Here is a 19,956-nt window from a genome sequence, read left to right as displayed (position 1 = left end):
GGTGCTTCAAAACCCCTTGCTATTCATGTGCCATTGTGCGTCTTGTGAAAAGACTAGTTTGAAGTACAGTTATATAGGTGGGGACAGTATTCAATGGCGAAACACAGATTAAATGAATATTGTATGCTGTCACAATTGTGTTTATCTAAAGATGTATTTAAAATGGGCGCATGTCTTATTTTGGTTATCTATTAAATGAGATGCAATGCTTGAGAAAGGCACTATGACATTTTTGATTAAAAATATGAGTAATAGACATGAATCAAAATACTTAATTTTCCAACGTGACCCCACCACTCGCCACATCTTCCCATCTCCCCCCCATGTCTGCCTTCCGCAAAGACCGCTCCCTCCGTAACTCCCTTGTCAATTCTTCCCTTCCCTCCGGCACCACCCCCTCCCCAGGCACTTTCCCTTGCAACCGCAAGAGATGCAACACTTGTCCCTTTACCTCCCCCCTCTACTCCATTCAAGGACCCAAGAAGTCGTCCAGGTGCGACAGAGGTTTACCTGCATCTCCTCCTACCTAATCTATTGCATCCGCTGCTCTAGATGTCAGCAGATCTATATCGGTGAGACCAAGCGGAGGCTGGGCGATCGTTTCGCCGAACGCCTCCGCTCGGTCCGCAATAACCAACCTGACCTCCTGGTGGCTCAGCACTTCAACTCCCCCTCCCACTCTGTATTCGACCTCTCTGTCCTGGGTCTCCTCCATGGCCAGAGCGAGCAACACCGGAAATTTGAGGAACAGCACCTCACATTCCGCTTGGGGAGTCTGCATCCTGGGGGCATGAACATTGAATTCCCCCAATTTTGTTAGTCCTTGCTGTCTCCTCCCCTTCCTCAGCCCTCCTGCTGTCTCCTCCCATTCCCAAGCCTTCGGGCTCCTCCTTCTTTTTCCTTTCTTCTCCCCGCCCCCCCACTCCCCATCAGTCTGAAGAAGGGTTTTGGCCCGAAACGTTGCCTATCTCCTTTGCTCCATAGATGCTGCTGCACCCGCTGAGTTTCTCCAGCTTTTTTGTGTACCTATGAATCAAAATACATTGTCTTGGTGCTTGAACAGGTGCAAAATATCACCTTGGTTGAATGGAATTTTGTCAACAATTTGAACTCAATGCTGCCTACTAAATCTAACAAACTATTTCAAATATGGTTTTATACAGTAAAATAAACAAGCATTATTTGCAATGCCACAATTGTACAATTGCTACAAACTGCTTTGGATCAGTACTGACATTTTGATGTTTATTGTGTGTCTTTGTATATTTTATGAGGTAGCTATTAACACCAATGCTCTAGTTCAAATCTTTAATTTGGCTTGTCATTGGAACTCTTCTCACAGTGGGGGTGGATTCCGTGCCCCCTCCCCCTCGTTTGACAGTTGCAACTTGTATAAGATACCTAAATTTCTAAAACTATATTACACATCCAATATTTTGATGCTCATGGTTTAAAACAATGTACGAGGTCTATTCCTGAGGCTTTTATTTACCTTCATACCTTTTTAAAAGTTGACATTGGCTCACAGAAATGTATAATAAGCAGGTGGCTTTAGAAGTGTGTTTTGTTATTTTACAATGCTTATTTGCATCAAATAATGACTAATATGTGAAATAATTGTGCACTTCTATTTGGTGTCATTGTGAAGTAGTTCCCACTTTGAATTTTGTGGAGACAAGAGATGAACATGCTGGAGCTAAAATAAACTGGATGAACTCGGAAAGGTCAACTCCGACAAAGGATCTTGATCCAAAATGTCAACTGTCCATTTCTCTCCAAGTTCTACCTAACCTGCTGAGTTTCTCCAAACAGTTCTAAAAATTCTGCTTTTATTGCAAATGCAGCATGATTCTTGATCTAGCCTGATGCCAAAATGAAATGCAGTAAGCGTGAAAGTTGAACGTGTTGAGCTTCCCACCCAATTTGCAGTTGAAGTTCAGTACACGTCCTCTCCAGGTACCAAACACCTGACTCATGTGAAGCCCATAACGAAGAGCAAGACAGGTGGCATGAATTTACTGACTGTTGCAGGACTGGAATCGTCTTCTGCAATGTGGGGACTCGGTTTGTAGTAATATTGCATCTTGCAGAGAGATGATTTGAAAGCCCTGCCTTAACTACAGATTGTCCTTGATTGGCATGTTTTTAATTAAATATATTGCGGGGTAACTGCATTTCTGACTCACTAATTGTTCTGATTACAAATACTTCTCGGGAATTGATTCCAAGTGAATTTTTATGGGACGGACCGGTCTAGATTAGAATCCATTAACTTGCCCAACTTTGTGCATACAGTTTTCTAAACAGCATCTACTATGATGAATAGCTATTTACAACTAGAGCATAAAACAAGGTTGCTGTGGGAAGTTAAAGAAGGAATTGCAGATTACCTGACTGAAATATATGAATCATCTTTAAACACAGGTGAGGTGCTGGAGGGTGGCTAATATTTTGCCTCCGTTTGAGAAGTGTTTAGAGATGCAAGGAACAGTCTTGGAACTATAGACCAGTGAGCCTAATATCTGTGGTAGGTAAGTTACTGGAGAGGATTCTAAGGGTTGTCAATGTGGTTTTGTGGCTCATGAATTTGATTAACATTTTGTTAAGTACCAAGACTGTTGATAAGAACAAGGTTATAGATTTCCCTTTGGACTTCAGCAAGGCCTTGATAAGGTTCCGCATGGAAGGTTGCTCAGGAAAGTTAGATTGCATGGGATCCAAGGAGAGCTAGCTAGCTGCCTGCATACAGAATTGGCTTCATAGAAGGAAGCGGAAGATGGTGGTAGAAGGTTGTTTTTTGGATATGGGGCCTTTGACTAGTGGTGTGCCTCAGGGATTGGTTTGTCTCAGCCCATTGCTGTTTGTGGTTTATATCAATGATTTGGAAGAATATGCATGACATGGTTAGTAAGTTTGCTGATTAAGTTGTTTTATCATAGTTATCAAAAATTATAGTAGTTTGATGAGCTGAACTAGTAGGCTGAAGAATGGCTAATGAAGTTTAGTGTAGATAAGTGGGAGGTATTGCATTTGGGAAGTTAATCTAAGGCAGGACCTCCACAGTGTATGCCAGGGCCCTGGGGAGTGTTGTAGAGTAGAGGGATCTAGGAGGACTGGCCAAATTTTGTGCCTTCCACCACAGTGATGAATGCTGTGGTGGATGTTTGTGTTAAATGTTTTTGTGTGTTCCTTTTCATTGTACTGCTGCTGGCAAATTCATTTCACTTGCACATTAACCTGGAAAGATTGCAGAAATGATTTTCAAGGATGTGGCCAGGGCTTGAGGGATTAGGCATGCTATTCCTTGGAGCATAGGATGTTAAGAGATGATCTTAGAAACATAGAAATTAGGTGCAGGAGTAGGCCATTCGGCCCTTCGAGCCTGCACCGCCATTCAATATGATCATGGCTGATCATCCAACTCAGTATCCCGTACCTGCCTTCTCTCCATACCCTCTGATCCCCTTAGCCACAAGGGCCACATCTAACTCCCTCTTAAATATAGCCAATGAACTGGCCTCGACTACCCTCTGTGGCAGGGAGTTCCATAGATTCACCACTCTCTGTGTGAAAAAAGTTCTTCTCATCTCGGTTTTAAAGGATTTCCCCCTTATCCTTAAGCTGTGACCCCTTGTCCTGGACTTCCCCAACATCGGGAGCAATCTTCCTGCATCTAGCCTGTCTAACCCCTTAAGAATTTTGTAAGTTTCTATAAGATCCCCTCTCAATCTCCTAAATTCTAGAGAGTATAAACCAAGTCTATCCAGTCTTTCTTCATAAGACAGTCCTGACATCCCAGGAATCAGTCTGGTGAACCTTCTCTGCACTCCCTCTATGGCAATAATGTCCTTCCTCAGATTTGGAGACCAAAACTGTACGCAATACTCCAGGTGTGGTCTCACCAAGACCCTGTACAACTGCAGTAGAACCTCCCTGCTCCTATACTCAAATCCTTTTGCTATGAAAGCTAACATACCATTCGCTTTCTTCACTGCCTGCTGCACCTGCATGCCCACTTTCAATGACTGGTGTACCATGACACCCAGGTCTCGCTGCATCTCCCCTTTTCCTAGTCGGCCACCATTTAGATAATAGTCTGCTTTCCTGTTTTTGCCACCAAAATGGATAACCTCACATTTATCCACATTATACTGCATCTGCCAAACATTTGCCCACTCACCCAGCCTATCCAAGTCACCTTGCAGTCTCCTAGCATCCTCCTCACAGCTAACACTGCCCCCCACCTCTTCATAGAGGTGTATAAAATCCATGAGGGGAATAGATCGGGTAAATGCATAGTTTCTTACCCAGGGTAGGGGAATCAAACATTAAGGGACATGGGTTTAATGAGAAGGGAAAGATTTAATAGGAACCTGAGAGGTAGCTTTTTGACTTGTAAGGTGGTGGCTATATGGAATGAGCTGCCAGATGTAGTTGGGGCAGGAACAATAACAACACTTAAACATCACATGGACAGGTAAATGGATAGGAAAGATTTCAAATGGGCCTAGCTTAGATGGGACCTTGAGTAAAGGCCTGTTTCTGCGCTGTATGACTCTTAACATTGCGAATACAAAATATTTTTTAAATGCCGTCTTTACTGTTTTGCAGATATTTCTGGCATTGCAGTGACAGTGCATCGTTGATATTTTTAAAATTGAGATTTGAACACTGTTCAGTGTAAATGCATGGTTGATGGCCCCTTGGAATTGTGTTGTATCTATGACTAATAAAACCTTGAATGCCTATTGATATTTTGTAATAGATTAAATTGTTGTCAGGATACATTTGTGGAGTCCCTTTCAACAACCCAGATGTTTTATGACCGATGAAGTACTGTTGCACTGTAATCAATCTATAATGCAAGGAAATAGCAACCAATTTGTGCACAGTGAGGTCAAACTGAAGAAAAATGAGATGTATAACTTGGTATCCGTATTTAATGTTGTTTGCAAAATAAATATTGGCTGGCGCTTGGACACTTTGTTTATGTTAACACAATGTTAAATTTGTGTTGATTGTGTGTTTTTGCCATTTTTAAAAATTATATGTATGACTGCAGGGAAACAAAATTTCGTTCAGACCGAAAGGTCTGAATGACAATAAAACGAATCTAATCTAATCTAATCTAATTTTAGAGATACAGCGCGAAAACAGGCCCTTCGGCCCACTGAGCCCGCACTGACCAGCGATCCCAGCACACTAACACTATCTTACACACATTTGGGACAATTTACACATACACCAAGCCAATTAACCTACAGATCTGAACGTCTTTGGAGTGTGGGGGAAACCGAAGATCTCGGAGAAAACCCTCCGGGTGATCGTACAAACTCCTTACAGACAGCACCCGTAGTCGGGATCGAACCCGGGTCTCTGGCGCTGCATTCGTTGTAAGGCAGCAACTCTACCGCTGCGCATCTGTGCTATATCTAGTAAGGCCATTTATTAGCATTTCCTCTTGTTCCTGAAAACAAGGTGTTGGGCCACCTTGAAATGTTGTAGTTTGTGAAAATACCACCTCTATGTTGTACAATGAGTTCCAGAATTTAGACTGTTTTCAATAAACATGACATATTTCTTTCAGATTCAGATTCAGATTCAGATTCAATTTTAATTGTCATTGTCAGTGTACAGTACAGAGACAACGAAATGCATTTAGCATCTCCCTGGAAGAGCGACATAGCAAATGATTTAAATAAATAATAATAAGTGATAATAAGTGTCCGGGGGGTGGGGGGGTGATTGGCAGTCACCGAGGTACGTTGTTGAGTAGAGTGACAGCCGCCGGGAAGAAGCTGTTCCTGGACCTGCTGGTTCGGCAACGGAGAGACCTGTAGCGCCTCCCGGATGGTAGGAGGGTAAACAGTCCATGGTTGGGGTGAGAGCAGTCCTTGGCGATGCTGAGCGCCCTCCGCAGATAACGCTTGCTTTGGACAGACTCAATGGAGGGGAGCGAGGAACCGGTGATGCGTTGGGCAATTTTCACCACCCTCTGCAATGCCTTCCGGTCGGAGACAGAGCAGTTGCCATACCATACTGTGATGCAGTTGGTAAGGATGCTCTCGATGGTGCAGCGGTAGAAGTTCACCAGGATCTGAGGAGACAGATGGACCTTCTTCAGTCTCCTCAGGAAGAAGAGACGCTGGTGAGCCTTCCTTTCATGGTGCTCTGGTATTCCAATGCTGCTCTTCTTTTCTTTGCCACTTTTCTATTTGCTTGTAGAGTTTTGTTTTAGACACAATGTTGAAGTTGAGAATTTTGTAGATGCTATGAGCTTATTCTTGGTGTGCTGATAATGAAGGAATGAGTATTTGGGCTGATGTAAGGGATAATAATTTGTCTCTGATGTCAATATGGGATTCCAGGAGATTAGTAAGCAGTTTTCTGTGACATCAGTAATATGCTGTTTCTTTCCAAAGGAAAGGGACCCTCTTGCATTTAAAGACATTGACTATTTCCCCTTGAGTCCTCAAGAAATATCACTGTGCCATTATCTGTTTGCCTACAAATTGGGGTGCACGGACCTTATCTGATATTTAACACTTTAAAAACCTTGTCTTCCCCCCCCCCCTATAATAAAGTAAAGTTGGAAACGATTGACATTTGACTGGAAATATTCTGACATTGTATGGCATAAATTTGGTCTTGAACTAAGGCCATTTTTAATGTACTCCAGTCACACTCCCCAACCTGAATCCTCCACAAAATCACTAATTGTAAGTAAATGTCAGTAAACTGCTTTGCCATATTTTTGTTTGGTTATGCATTGAAAATAAATATTTTAAATGGTAGAACTTGATCAAGTTAATTTTCAAAAGAACTGTTGCAGTAACTAAAAAATAAATTGTACTTAGCAAACATTAACATCTTGGAAACCAGGCAATATGTTGATGGTTGTTACTGAATACAAATGAATATGAAATCAAAATGTTGGATAACAAATTTGCAAATAATTTATACTCGAGTTTGATTTCTGGTATACATGTGATATGTATCCTTGACTGACTACTCGATATGGATTTTGTTTTTGGATTCCTTAATAAATTCCATGATTACCAGGAGAATTAAAAGGATGCATTTTGCAGGTGAACACAACTATCCTAGGGGTATTAAAATCCATTGTAAAGTAAGCTGCTTGATGAAGACGGAAAGGTAGTCTGTTTGTGTATTATAGTTTACATGATGCTTCTACCTGCAACAAATTTTAACTGTTTCTTGTTCAATGCTACTGTCGATATTTTTTGTCAAACCAGGTGCAAGTAATAGTTATAATTACAAATGCCTTCCTCATTGGGCATCCCAAAATGTGGAAAGTTTTCAACAGATGAGGGAAATGAAGGAGAGGAAATGCTTATCGCAGCCTGGAGAAAACTGTTCGGCGGCTGAGAATTCCACAGATTCATAATTCTCTAGGTGAAGTTTTTCCTCGCCTCAATGGCCTACACCTTATTCTTAAACTGTGACCCCCTGGTTCTGGACTCCCAACATCGGAAACATTTTTCCTGCATCGAGCCTTTAAGAATTGTATATGATTCTATAAGATGTCCTCTCATCCTTCTAAATGCCACTGAACACAGGCCCATTCGCCCCATTCTTTCATCATACGTCAGTCCCCCCCCCCCCCCCCCCCCCCCCCCCCCATCCCGGGAATTAACTTGGTGAACCTACGCTGCACTCCCTCAATTGCAATAATGTCCTTCCTCAAATTAGGAGATAAATTGCACACAACACTCCAGATGCGGTACCAGGGTATTACAACAGCACAAGTTTTCCTTGCTTTTCTGCTTTGTGCGCCCGTTTCCCTATTACTGGCATTTGACAGCGGGTTTTTTTCTTCGCCTTTCCTCAAAAGGGGTATCTCTAAACTTCACCTTTCCCGTGACTTTATGTTGCGTGCTATTTAGTTTTGATGCTAAGCTTCACCGTCTTTCTTTCCTTTGGCGAACAAACGACTTGAGCATCGAGATTTTTCATTCCTCCAGTTTCCCCCTCCCCTGATTCTGTCTGAAGAAGTGTTTCGACCCGAAAAGTCGCCTATTGCTTCTCTCCAGAGATGCTGCCTGTCCCGCTGAGTAACTCCAGCGTTTTGTGTGTATTTTCTGTATCTCTGAGTTAGCCCAGGACGGCCGCTTGGCCGTAACCAGGGCGACACAGACCAAGCTCGGCCAGGGGCGGAAGCGACGAACTCTAGACGCTGACAAATCTCTTCAGACTCGCCGACAACCCGAGGGGGCGATTAGATTTTAAGATTAGATACATCACGTAATTGATTACTGGCAAACGCCGTCCAGGACCGGAGCCTGAACCTGGGCGAGAGAGCGGCGACAGCACCTGAGGTAAGGATTTCCTTCCGTGGCCGGAGATAATTTCTTTAACTCGCCCGCAGTTATTGTTGCATTTAAAACTGCCATTTAAAAAAACATGCTGAAAGAACAAATGACAGCGTTGATGTTGAACAGTTTTCTTGACAACGGGGGGGATCCTTTCGACCTGAGAAGCCCTGGCAACGGGCGGAACGCGGCCGGGGTTGGCTCAGCATCGTCGCCCCTGGCAACGGGCGGAACTGTCGCCCCTGGCAACGGGCGGAACTGTCGCCCCTGACTGGCAGGACCGTCCGTCTCCCCTGGCAACGGGCGGAACGCAACCGGGTTGGGCCAGACCGTCGCCCCTGGCAACGGATAGAGCGTGCTTGTGATTGGGCGGGGCCGTCGCCCTGACAACCGGCAGCCGGCAGCAGGCGAGGTTGCGGAAGCTGCAGTCGCAGTGAGTGAGTGAGTGAGAGCAGGACAGAGCATTTCGGACAAATAGCCCACTTGCTGTCCATTGTACATTTGGCTGTATTAAAACAACGCTGTAGGCTTGAAAGTTAAGTCGAGTGGTTCCGTTTAAAACCAGCAAGAAACGCGATATCAGCCTACGGTCCCAGGTTCATCCACACATTGTTTTATTCTATGTTAAAGTATTGTGCAAGCGAAAGAAAATATCACAAAAGGTGGGTGTAAGGTATTCTCGTCTGATGTAAGGCTTCGTTGTGACTAGCACAAAGGACAGGTCCACACCGAGTTTGTGTTACAGAGCAAGAGCACGTTTATTCTGCAATCACTGCCTTTTATCTTGAAGGTCACTTGACCTGCCACGAAGCTCATGCACGAGTTTCTGTTACATTGATTGCAAAGACATCACAGACATCACATCTCCCTCTTTACTTTTAAGATGTTACAGGCACTTGTATTTACATTATATACATATTACATTTATTACATAATGTAGCAAGAAATCACATCTCCCTCTTTACTTTATATCTCCCCCTTTTCACTTTGTTTATCATCTTCCTACAGATCATACATCTCCCCCTTTTCACTTTGTTTATCAACTCCCCTGATGTCCACTTTAATCATACTCTAGCAAAGGGCCTCTCTCATTTGCCTTCTGCTGCGACTGGGAGACTGGCTCCCACCTCTCGTCTAGCTAGGCTTCTGGGGACTTATTCTGGCATCTAGGAGACGGGCTCCTCTGGCCATTTCTCACCCCTGGGAGACTGGCTCGTCTGACTAGGTGTCTCCTACTTAAAGACCCTTCTGGGAGACTACTGCTGGATTCTGGAAGACGGGCTCCTCTCTCCAGGTTTCTCCCATCTGGGCGTCTGACTTCTGATGGTCCATCCACGGCTATCCAGGTTTTTTTTTACACATTGCTACACGGGGTTCCCCTTTTATTCCATCAACCAGACTCGTACTACTTAGTTTGGTACTTCTTCTTGTAGGATTCCGGCAGTGTAGACGCTGCTAAGCATATTACTGCCCTCCACAGGTCAAAGTTTGAACTAAATTCTTACATACAGTCCTGTAACTTGCAGGAATTGAAGAACAGCCCTGGATATCAGTTGATGTTTCTCACTGTGTCCAAACAGAGATAAAACAGAAAAAGCCTCAACTCCAAGTCCTGTCAGTCTAACAAACAATACTTTTCTTTCTACCCTATACTTTTTACATTCTAGGAAAACATGCTTAACTGTCTCATTACTCCCACATTCACACAAGCCAGAAACATGTTTCCCTACAATGCACAAATAGTAATTTAACCCACAGTGTCCCAACCTCAATCTACACAGTTTAACTGAGTCCCTACGGGACAGAGATGTACAGAAACATATTTTCCTAACTTCAGATTGTATAGAAAAGTAGTGTCTACCCCTGACTTCCATTTCCCATCCTCTCTGCCATTCTTTTGTTAAGCCCTCTTTAATTATTTCTCTCAGTTCCACTCTCCCCAATGATACATGGATATCTATTTCTCTTCTTAAACTCTCCTATGCTATGAGGTCCACCTGCTCATTCCCCCTCACCCCAGCATGCCCGGGAACCCAGCAAAAAGTGATGTTACACGCAAACCCAATTCTAGAAAACACACTCAAGATTTCATTTAGAATGTCAGGACGAGCTTTAGATTTCCCTACTCTTAAAGTTTCAAGAGCAGCTGCAGAATCAGAACAGATAATGACTTCTCTAAAACTGGCTTCATCAATCCACCTTAGAGCGCATTGAATTGCCATTAATTCAGTCGTGAGAACAGAGCTTCCATCAGAAATGCGCCGGCCAATCTTCAACCCAAGCTGCTCCACATACACTCCAAACCCAGCTCTCCCACTAACTGGATCTTTAGATCCATCTGTAAAAACAATCAAAGTGCTCTCACTGATTGAATTAAGATATTCCACTATTCTTGGAGTCACCTCGCGCTTATCTTTTTCCTGAAGAAAAGCAAGCTCAATAAACAGTTCAGGAAGAACCCAATAGGGCACAGGTAGCCTTATTGTATGCTCTATAATACCCCCTTGTTCCAAACCCAGCTTCCTAGCCCACTGATTTATAATGACAAAAAATGTGTTATATTTGTTACCATCATCAACCTCTTGCAACAAACACCTTGCTGGGAAGGTATCATTACACCCACAAAGTTTAGCCCAGTAATGTAACCCTAGCTTAATGCGCCTTAACCATAAGGGCATTTCTCCCATTTCAACAATCAGGGCAGGGACTGGGGAAGTCCTGAAGGCTCCACAGCAAAGCCTCAAAGCCTTTGCCTGCAACACATCTAGCCTAGCCAGAACAGTTTTAGACGCAGACCCATACACAAAACACCCATAGTCAAGAGAAGATCTGATCATGGCCTGATAAATTAGCAGCATTGTCTCCCTGTTGGCCCCCCACTCACATCCAACCAGACTTCTCATAACATTCAGAACTTTTTCACACTTCAACACAATTTTACCTACATGCACAGCCCAAGTCATACGCTCTTCAAACCAAACACCCAAAAACTTAAAAACCTTTACCTTCTCCAATAGAGACCCATACATATACAGCCCTAACTTAGGTAACACTTAGTTTGGTTGATCACCTCGATGAGGGATAAGAGAAGAGATAATGAACCTGCAGCTGTTGAAAACACAATTAACAGACACAAACTTAGTTTGGCCTCGATGAGGGAGAAGAGAAAAGATAATGAACTGCATGTTCAAGACAAAACATTGATTGCCCCCCAATTAGTACACCCAAATCACCTGCGCAGACTGAACACTAATAACTAGAAAAGAACAAAATAATCTCCCCTTCTTATGGACGGAATGATCTTTTATCACAACAGTACCAAGTGCAGTGTATTTCTGTCGAAAAAAAACAAATAATTACACGGTTCTGTATTATTTTTACGTCCAAAAGAACCGAGGCAGTACATATCTGTGGAAAAGAGCAACAGTACCGAGGCAGTATATATCGGATAAACAAAACCCAATTGGGAGAGACCCATTTCTTACAGCATTTCAATATAATCTTACTTTTACAGCACGGCTGTGATTTGTGGCCATCTTACTCAGTCCCCCCTCCGCTGAGCAGGTGCAGAGAATTCTTCCCATCAATGAAAAATAAAAGCGTTATTAGTGTTTAAAAAATGTTGGTAATCTCTCTCCTGTCCTGAAAGCCACCCCTATTCCGGTGGGAGGGGGAGGGGTTATAAAACCCAGAAGTGTGGGTATGGCTCAGTCTCTGCATGATGGGGGAGGGAGAGGGAGAGGTCATGACTCCGTTTGAGCTGTGAATCAACTGAACACACTGAATGTCTACTGAACTGAGTTTGGTGTTTTGTGCGGTTTTATGGTGGTTTCACCCTGCATGAAATGGTATGAAGCTGCATTTGAATTTGGTGGCCTTGGACCCTGTTTGAAGTGGAATGAAACTGCACTCGAATTTGGTGGCCTTGCACCCTGCTTGAAATGGTAGGAACATGGATTTGAATTTGGTGGCCTTGCACCCAGCTTGAAATGGAATTTCAAGGAATAGTCATGAGTCAACTGCCAGCCCACCAGCCGTGAGCGAGCTGCCAGCAGATCAGGCTTGAGGGACTGAGCTGCCACCCCAAGAACCCATACCAGCACTCCAGAAAGCCCCCCCCCCCCCCCCCACTGGCCACTAATATTGGAATTGGCGGAGAGGTGGAATATTGCGTCGGGGGACCAGCCCTCCCATGGGACCCAACGGGTCCCACTTAGTCTAGTATATATATAGATTCCACTGGTCACAGACTTCAGCCAGAATAACACCCATTCACCACAACTTGTAGTAGCCATTTACCTTAACTCAGTATGTTATAACTATAACCTCTCTGTCACTACACAACTCTTTGTCTGCTATAAGTAAGCCAGTTCTGCTGGCTTACTCAATGCCAGTTCAAATGACCAAGCCACTGTGGATGCAATGCAACTTAATCTTCTGGATCAGTCATTGAGGGGATTTATCAAATGCTTTACTAAGATCTACATCGAGCACATCCATTGCCCTATGCTCATCGATCAACTTTGTCACCTCTTCAAAGAACTCAAGTTCAAGCGAATAATCTGCAGTAGACAAAGCCATGGTGACAGTCTGGGGAATGGTCTCGACCCGAAACGTTGCCTATTCCTTCACTCCATAGATGCTGCCTCACCTGCTGAGTTTCTCCAGCTTTTTTGTCTAAGTTCCTAACTAGCCTATCCTTTTCCAAATGTGTACACGAGTACAATCAAGCTACATCCAACACAACAGGTAATGCAATGCGAAAAATACTAGAGCGAAGAATAGAGTGTTGTACTGTTACAGTTACAGGAAGTGCAGATTTTTTTTTAAAGTGCAAAGGCCATAATGAGCAGTTGGGAGACCCCATTGCTTATGAGAGGTCCGTTCAGTGGTCTAGAGATAGAGCGCATCATCATGGTTTTTAGACATTTGTTGTGCCTTCTTAGTGTGCAAAAAAAGTAGTATTGAGTTAATTAGAAACAATTTTATTTATAGATTCTACTATCAATACGATGAGATGGCTGATGAAGATTTTCAAAGTGTACCTCAGCTTGCTATTACTGGCCACAAATCTGCCTTATTTAAGCCCACTGACAAAGTGTGTAAAGAAATGAAGGAGCTAACAGGTACACAACAAACAGACTTGCTTTCATGTAGTCCCTCCAAAGTCTTCAGAATGTTCATAAGTCTTAGAGTCAATAAATTACATTTTAAATGTTGGCATTATTGTTTTCATAGTCATATGTTGGAGTCACTTTTGTTGCATAATGAAGTTCGCAATGATCTTTGCTATGAATGGTCATTTTATTTGTTTGAGGAAAGAATTGTTGTAATTCTAAAATGATTTACAGCTTTGGTTTAAAGCAAAAATGGTCAAACCTAATAGCTTGGAGAGTCATTTTCAGGTCAGATCAGAAGAGCAGGTGTTGAAAATAATACCAATATTTCCATGTACTTGAACTAGTAAGCACGTGGGGGCCACTGGTCTCATGCGATGATGGCAAGTGGTGTATAACAGTGTTGGATGACACAAATGTTATTCTACATACTAAACCCACACCAGCGCTGAAACAGGGAGTTAAGGCCTTCTTTGGCATTATCTATTTTATTATTGTCACAGGTACCAAGATACAGTGAAAAGTTTTTGTTTGCGTGCTATCCAATCAAATAAAAGACGAGACGTGATTACAATCAAGCCATCCACAGTACACAGATAAAGATAATGGGTACAACATTTAGCACAAGATAAAGTTTGATTAAAGATAATTCAAAGGTCTCCAGTGAGGTAAATGGTAGTACAGGGCCACATCCCAGCTGATGAGAGGACCATTCAGTTGCTGAATATTAGCTGGGAAGAAACTTGGTAAACATGCTCTTGCTGGAAGTTTACCTTATGTCCTTTTTAAAATTTGAACTACAGAAAAACAAGAAACAGGATCAGAAGTGACTCACAACCTGTTCTACAATTCGGTAAATTTGCTGCTGATCTGATTTAGATTGTGGATTAATTTTATTTTCTGTTTCTCATAATTCTTAGCCCTCTTGTCCAACACATTCCAAAAACTGTCTCCCTCCCGCAACCTCCTATATCTGTTCAATGATTAGGGGCTTCAAAGTTCATAGTAGTTAAACAATTCACAAGGTTTTCAACCATTCGAGAAAAGACACTCCCACACATCTCTATGGTAAGTGGACAGATTTTACTGTGAAACTGTGTTCCCTGGTTGTTGTTTCTCCCACCTGAGGGTTTACCTTGCCAGTTGGAATCTTATGTTTCAATAAGATAAACTTTCATCCTTCTGAACTTCAGTAAAAATAACCCATCCTCCTCACAGGACAACCCCTTCAACCCATGAACCAATCCAGTAAACCAAGCATATCCCTCCTTAAATAAGTAAACAAAAACTCGGTGACCTACTCCCAGTGTAGTCTAATCAACTCAGTATATAATTGTAGAATGCTTATATGTAACTCATAAAGTCTGACATTAAAATTGCTTTATAATTATTTGTGTACTCGACATACAGATTCCTCTGTTTAGCAGCATTCTGTGATTTATCTTCATTTAAACTATATTATGTATATTTCTACCAATATGGGTAACTCCACAGTTCTACACAATGCACTCCTTTTACCAAATTTCTGTTTGCTCACTTGATCTACCATTACATCTTTGCAGACCATTTGCGTCTGCCTTCCAATTTGTTTTCACACATATCAGATCAATAAATCTGGCGACAACACACTTCATCTCATCATCGATATTATAAATGGTTGAGGTTGCAACATTGATTCATGTGGCAACTCACAAGATACAGGTCTCCAACCTTAAAATTACCTATTTAGCTTGACTCACCGTTTTTGTAAGTTAAACGATTCGACATCCATGCTAATATATTGCTCCCATTGCAAAGAATCTTTACCTTGTGCACTAACTTTGATGTGACCTCCTGTCTAATGGAAATTCATATCCACTAATATTTGAGGAAGCATAAGAGACTGCAGTTGCTGGAATTTGTAGCAAAAGAAGGAGAGCAGCTGGAGGAACTCAGTGGATCAGGCAGTATCTGTGGAGCGAAATGGGCAGTCAATATTTCGGGTCGGGACTCTTTATCTAGATAAAGATCCTCCAGCTGCCTTCCTTTTTTGTTTGCACTAATTTGGTAGTTCCGTTTTATTTATCCTGCTCACTACATCCTCAATTAAATGTTCCAACTACCATTTCCCTTTCATTAATCCATTTTGACTCTTTGAGATTGTATTATGATTTTCTAAATGTACTGCTCCTATTTGCTAAGTAATACTTTTTTTTTTAACATTTTCCCAATGAAATTGTTAGTGCCAAGTTTTCTGTCTGCATCCTTTCATTATATGTTGTTGTATATGTTGTTTATCAATCCAACAGGACCCTTCAGAATCCAGGGAATTTTGTAAGGGCATAACCAATGCATCCACTATCTTTGCAGCCACTTCCTTTAAGACTCTTAGGGCTATTGGAATCAGGGTACTTGTTAGGATCATTAATTAACATAAAATCTCTGCAGTGATAATAATTGAAATTCGCCTATTTTGTTTGCCTCACATCTCTACCTTGTTGCTATGCGATTGTGTTTTCTGAAAATATTTGTCAAAAATATCTCCTATATCATCCTCTAAAAAGGTTTATGATTTACCTTGGATTCAAAAAGCTGGACTCAGTGGGTCAGTCAAAGTCAACTTTATTTGTCACATATACATACAAGATGTGCAGTGAAATGACAGTGGCAATGCCTGCAGATTGTGCAAAACAACAGAACAGAACAAAACCAGTATTTACATTTTAGAAAAATAAAAAGACACAACAGTAAATTAGTCACTGGTGAGATTAGAATTTACAGTCCTAATAGCCTGTGGGAAGAAACTCCGTCTCATCCTCTCTGTTTTCGCAGCGTGACAGCGGAGGCGCTTGCCTGACCGTAGCAGCTGGAACAGTCCTTTGCTGTGGTGGTCGTTCATTATCTTGCTGGCTCTGGATCTGCACCTCCTGGTGTATAGGTCCTGCAGGGGGGTGAGTGTAGTTCCCATAGTGCGTTCAGTCGAACGCACTACTCTCTGTAGAGTCTTTCTGGCCTGAGCAGAACTATTCCCAAACCAGATCGAGATGTTACCGGACAAGATGCTTTCTACAGCCCCAGAGTAAAAGCACTGAAGGATCCTCAGAGAGACTCTGAATTACCTCAGCTGCCTGAGGTGGTAAATGCGCTGCCTTGTCTTTCTCACCAGTGAGGCAGTGTATGTTGTCCACGTCAGATCCTCTGTGATGTGGACTCCCAGGTGTTTAAAGCTGCTCACCCTATCCACAGTAGGCAGCATCTCAGGAGAAAGGTGATAGGCGATGTTTCAGGTCGAGACCCTTCTTCAGACTTACCTTAGTTGGGTCTGTTCCTTTATGTATGCTTTTTACTTTTTTTAAATATTTCTTGCTAGTTTCAGTTTATAATCTATTTTTTCCCCTTTCTCTTAATTCTGTAATACACCCATTGGTTTATAAATTTTTCCAATTTACTTGCTAACTGTGAATCGTTAAATCACTTTATGTCTGTTCTTTTAATTTGACACCATCCTTGATTTTCTTAGTCATGGATGTATCATCCTGCTCAAGGTAACGCAACAAAGTATTTTTGAAAATTATGAAAAATTGTCGTAAATATCCACTACTGCTTATAAGGTTATAAGGTTTCTTTCTGCCATCTCTTCCCTCATATTTTTGAAATTATCTTCATTTAAATATAAAACTTTAGTTTCAGAAGCAACAAATGGGAAATGTTATCATGCTCTATCTATTCCAAAGGATCATTTGGGAGATTATCGGTTAATTTTCTACCCTTGGTCACATTGCAACACATCTGTGTAATGATTCAGATCATATACATTTATTCCATTTTATGCCACAATTCAATGGTTTCAAAAGTTTATTGTCACGTGTACCAATTAAGGTACAGTGATATGCTTATTACCATACAGCTATATGGAAAAAAAAAGCAACAAGACACATAATTAAATAAAAGTTAACATAAACATCCACCACAGTGGATTCCCCATATTCTGCACTGTGATGTAAAAAAGTCCACTTTTCTTCCTCTTTATTCTCCCATGGTCGGGGCAGTCGATCCATTCATCGGGGCGATCGAAACTCCCGCATCGGGGCAGTCGAAGGTCCTGTGGCTTGGAGTTCCCGAAGTTAGTCTTTGACCAGAGACCGCGAGCTCCATGATGTTAAGTCCGCAAGCAGTATAATGTGGATAAATGTGAGGTTATCCACTTTGGTGGCAAGAACAGGAAAGTAGACTATTATCTGAAAGGTGGCCGATTAGGAAAAGGGGAGATGCAATGAGACCTGGGTGTCATGGTACACCAGTCATTGAAAGTAGACATGCAGGTGCAGCAGGCAGTGAAGAAAGCGAATGGTATGTTAGCATTCATAGCAAAAGGATTTGAGTATAGGAGCAGGGAGGTTCTACTGCAGTTGTGCAGGGTCTTGGTGAGACCACACCTGGTGTATTGTCTACAGTTTTGGTCTCCTAATCTGAGGAAAGACATTCTAGCCATAGAGGGAGTACAGAGAAGGTTCACCAGACTGATTCCTGGGATGGCAGGACTTTCATATGAAGAAAGACTGGATAGACTCGGCTTGTACTCGCTAGAATTTAGAAGATTGAGGGGGGGGGATCTTATAGAAACGTACAAAATTCTTAAGGGGTTGGACAGGCTAGATGCAGGAAGATTGTTCCCGATGTTAGGGAAGTCCAGAACAAGGGGTCACAGTTTAAGGATAAGGGGGAAGTCTTTTAGGACCGAGATGAGAAAAACATTTTTCACACAGAGAGTGGTGAATCTGTGGAATTCTCTGCCACAGAAGATAGTTGAGGCCAGTTCATTGGCTATATTTAAGAAGGAGTTAGATGTGGCCCTTGTGGCTAAAGGGATCAGCGGGTATGGAGTGAAGACAGATACAGGATACTGAGTTGGATGATCAGCCATGATCATATTGAATGGCGGTGCAGGCTTGAAGGGCCGAATGGCCTACTCCTGCACCTATTTTCTATGTTTCTAAGCCCCCACGGTCAGAGCTCCAAGGTCGATCCCTGGCAAAGGGATCGCGGGCTCGACGATGTTAAAGTCCCATAGGCTCCCTGCTGTGCTACTCTCAAAAGTTGGTCTCCAGCAAAGACCACCAACTCCTCGATGTTAAAGCCGCAGTGCGGACGGAGATACAATACGGAAAAAAATTGCATCTCCGTCGAGGTAAGCAATTAGAAAAAGTTTCCCCCAACCCCACATAAAACATGCTAAAGAACACTAAAAAAAGACATTTAACATATACTATTAAAACACAAAGAAGGAAGGGACAGACAGACTGTTGGCGAGGCATCTTGAGTAGAAATACAAGCAACTGCAGATGTCTGAATTTCGCACAGAACACAAAGTGCTAGAGTAACTCAATGGGTCAGGCAGAATCTTTGGATTACATGGATAGGGGACATTCCAAATAATAATAATAATAATAATAAATTTTATTTATGGGCGCCTTTCAAGAGTCTCAAGGACACCTTACAAAAATTGAGCATGTAGAGGAAAAACATGTAAGGGGAATGAAATAAATAGTAGAGACATGACTAGTACACAAAGTAAAGACAGAATTCAATACAAAACACAGTATGAAGCAATTAATGCACAGATGAAAAGGGACGGGGACGTGGGGCTAAGGATAGGCAGAGGTGAAGAGATGGGTCTTGAGGCGGGACTGGAAGATGGTGAGGGACACGGAATTGCGGATCAGTTGGGGGAGGGAGTTCCAGAGCCTGGGAGCTGCCCTGGAGAAGGCTCTGTCCCCAAAACTGCGGAGATTGGACTTGTGGATGGAGAGGAGACCGGCTGATGTGGATCTGAGGGACCGTGAGGGTTGGTAGGGGGAGAGGAGGTCAGTGAGATATGGGGGGGCCAGATGGTGGAGGGCTTTGTAGGTGAGGAGCAGGATTTTGTAGGTGATCCGGTGGGAGATGGGAAGCCACCAAAGAATGGTCCCAACCTGAAACGTTGGTTGTCCAGAGATGCTGCCTGACCTGCTGTGTTACTCCAGTAGGAGGGGGGGGGGGGGGTTAGGTGGGGGAGAAGGAAGAGGGACTATATTGAATACTTTTGTACCTTTGTTGGCACCCTTTAAGTGGCATACTTGCACTGTAAGCAAACAAAGAATCTCACTGTACCAAGTACACATGACAATAAAGTATTAATCAAAAACCTTCCATCTGTTGGTAAGTAGAAGAGCTGAAGGTCCATCAGAGTTACCTTCCTGATCCCGATACCTGTTATACTTGTCATACTGACCACATTTATCTAAATGGATGCGACTCTCGACTTGAATAAAATATCTAGGTAATTTTCTCCCTAATATAACACAACGTGTAGAATCTAGCTCATCAACTCTTAGTAGACGTTTGTTGAATCTCAGAATGGTTACAGCATGGAAGGAGGCCAGGCAGCCCATTGAAAGAATAATAGCCACATTTAGGAGCGACTAGCTATCCATGCATCCCTGCTCTTTTTTCATAGCCCTGTAGGTTTTTATTTCCTTTCAGAGACT

The 19,956-nt window shown here is 42.6% G+C and overlaps 1 protein-coding gene across 1 annotated transcript in view; it reads left to right on the top strand.

The window, feature by feature from the left end:
* Nucleotides 1–8,244: 8,244 nt before the first annotated feature.
* axdnd1 (axonemal dynein light chain domain containing 1) overlaps nt 8,245–19,956 on the top strand; it is a 91,219-nt gene continuing 79,507 nt past the window's right edge. Inside the window, exons 1-2 of the mRNA XM_033028142.1 lie at nt 8,245–8,339; nt 13,329–13,459. Coding sequence (XP_032884033.1) covers nt 13,351–13,459 — 109 coding nt within the window. The 5' untranslated portion in view covers nt 8,245–8,339; nt 13,329–13,350. The remainder of the gene's footprint in view (nt 8,340–13,328; nt 13,460–19,956) is intronic.

Source organism: Amblyraja radiata, chromosome 10, assembly GCF_010909765.2.
Source record: "Amblyraja radiata isolate CabotCenter1 chromosome 10, sAmbRad1.1.pri, whole genome shotgun sequence".
Taxonomy (NCBI): domain Eukaryota; kingdom Metazoa; phylum Chordata; class Chondrichthyes; order Rajiformes; family Rajidae; genus Amblyraja; species Amblyraja radiata.
This window is presented reverse-complemented; position numbering and strand designations above follow the sequence as displayed.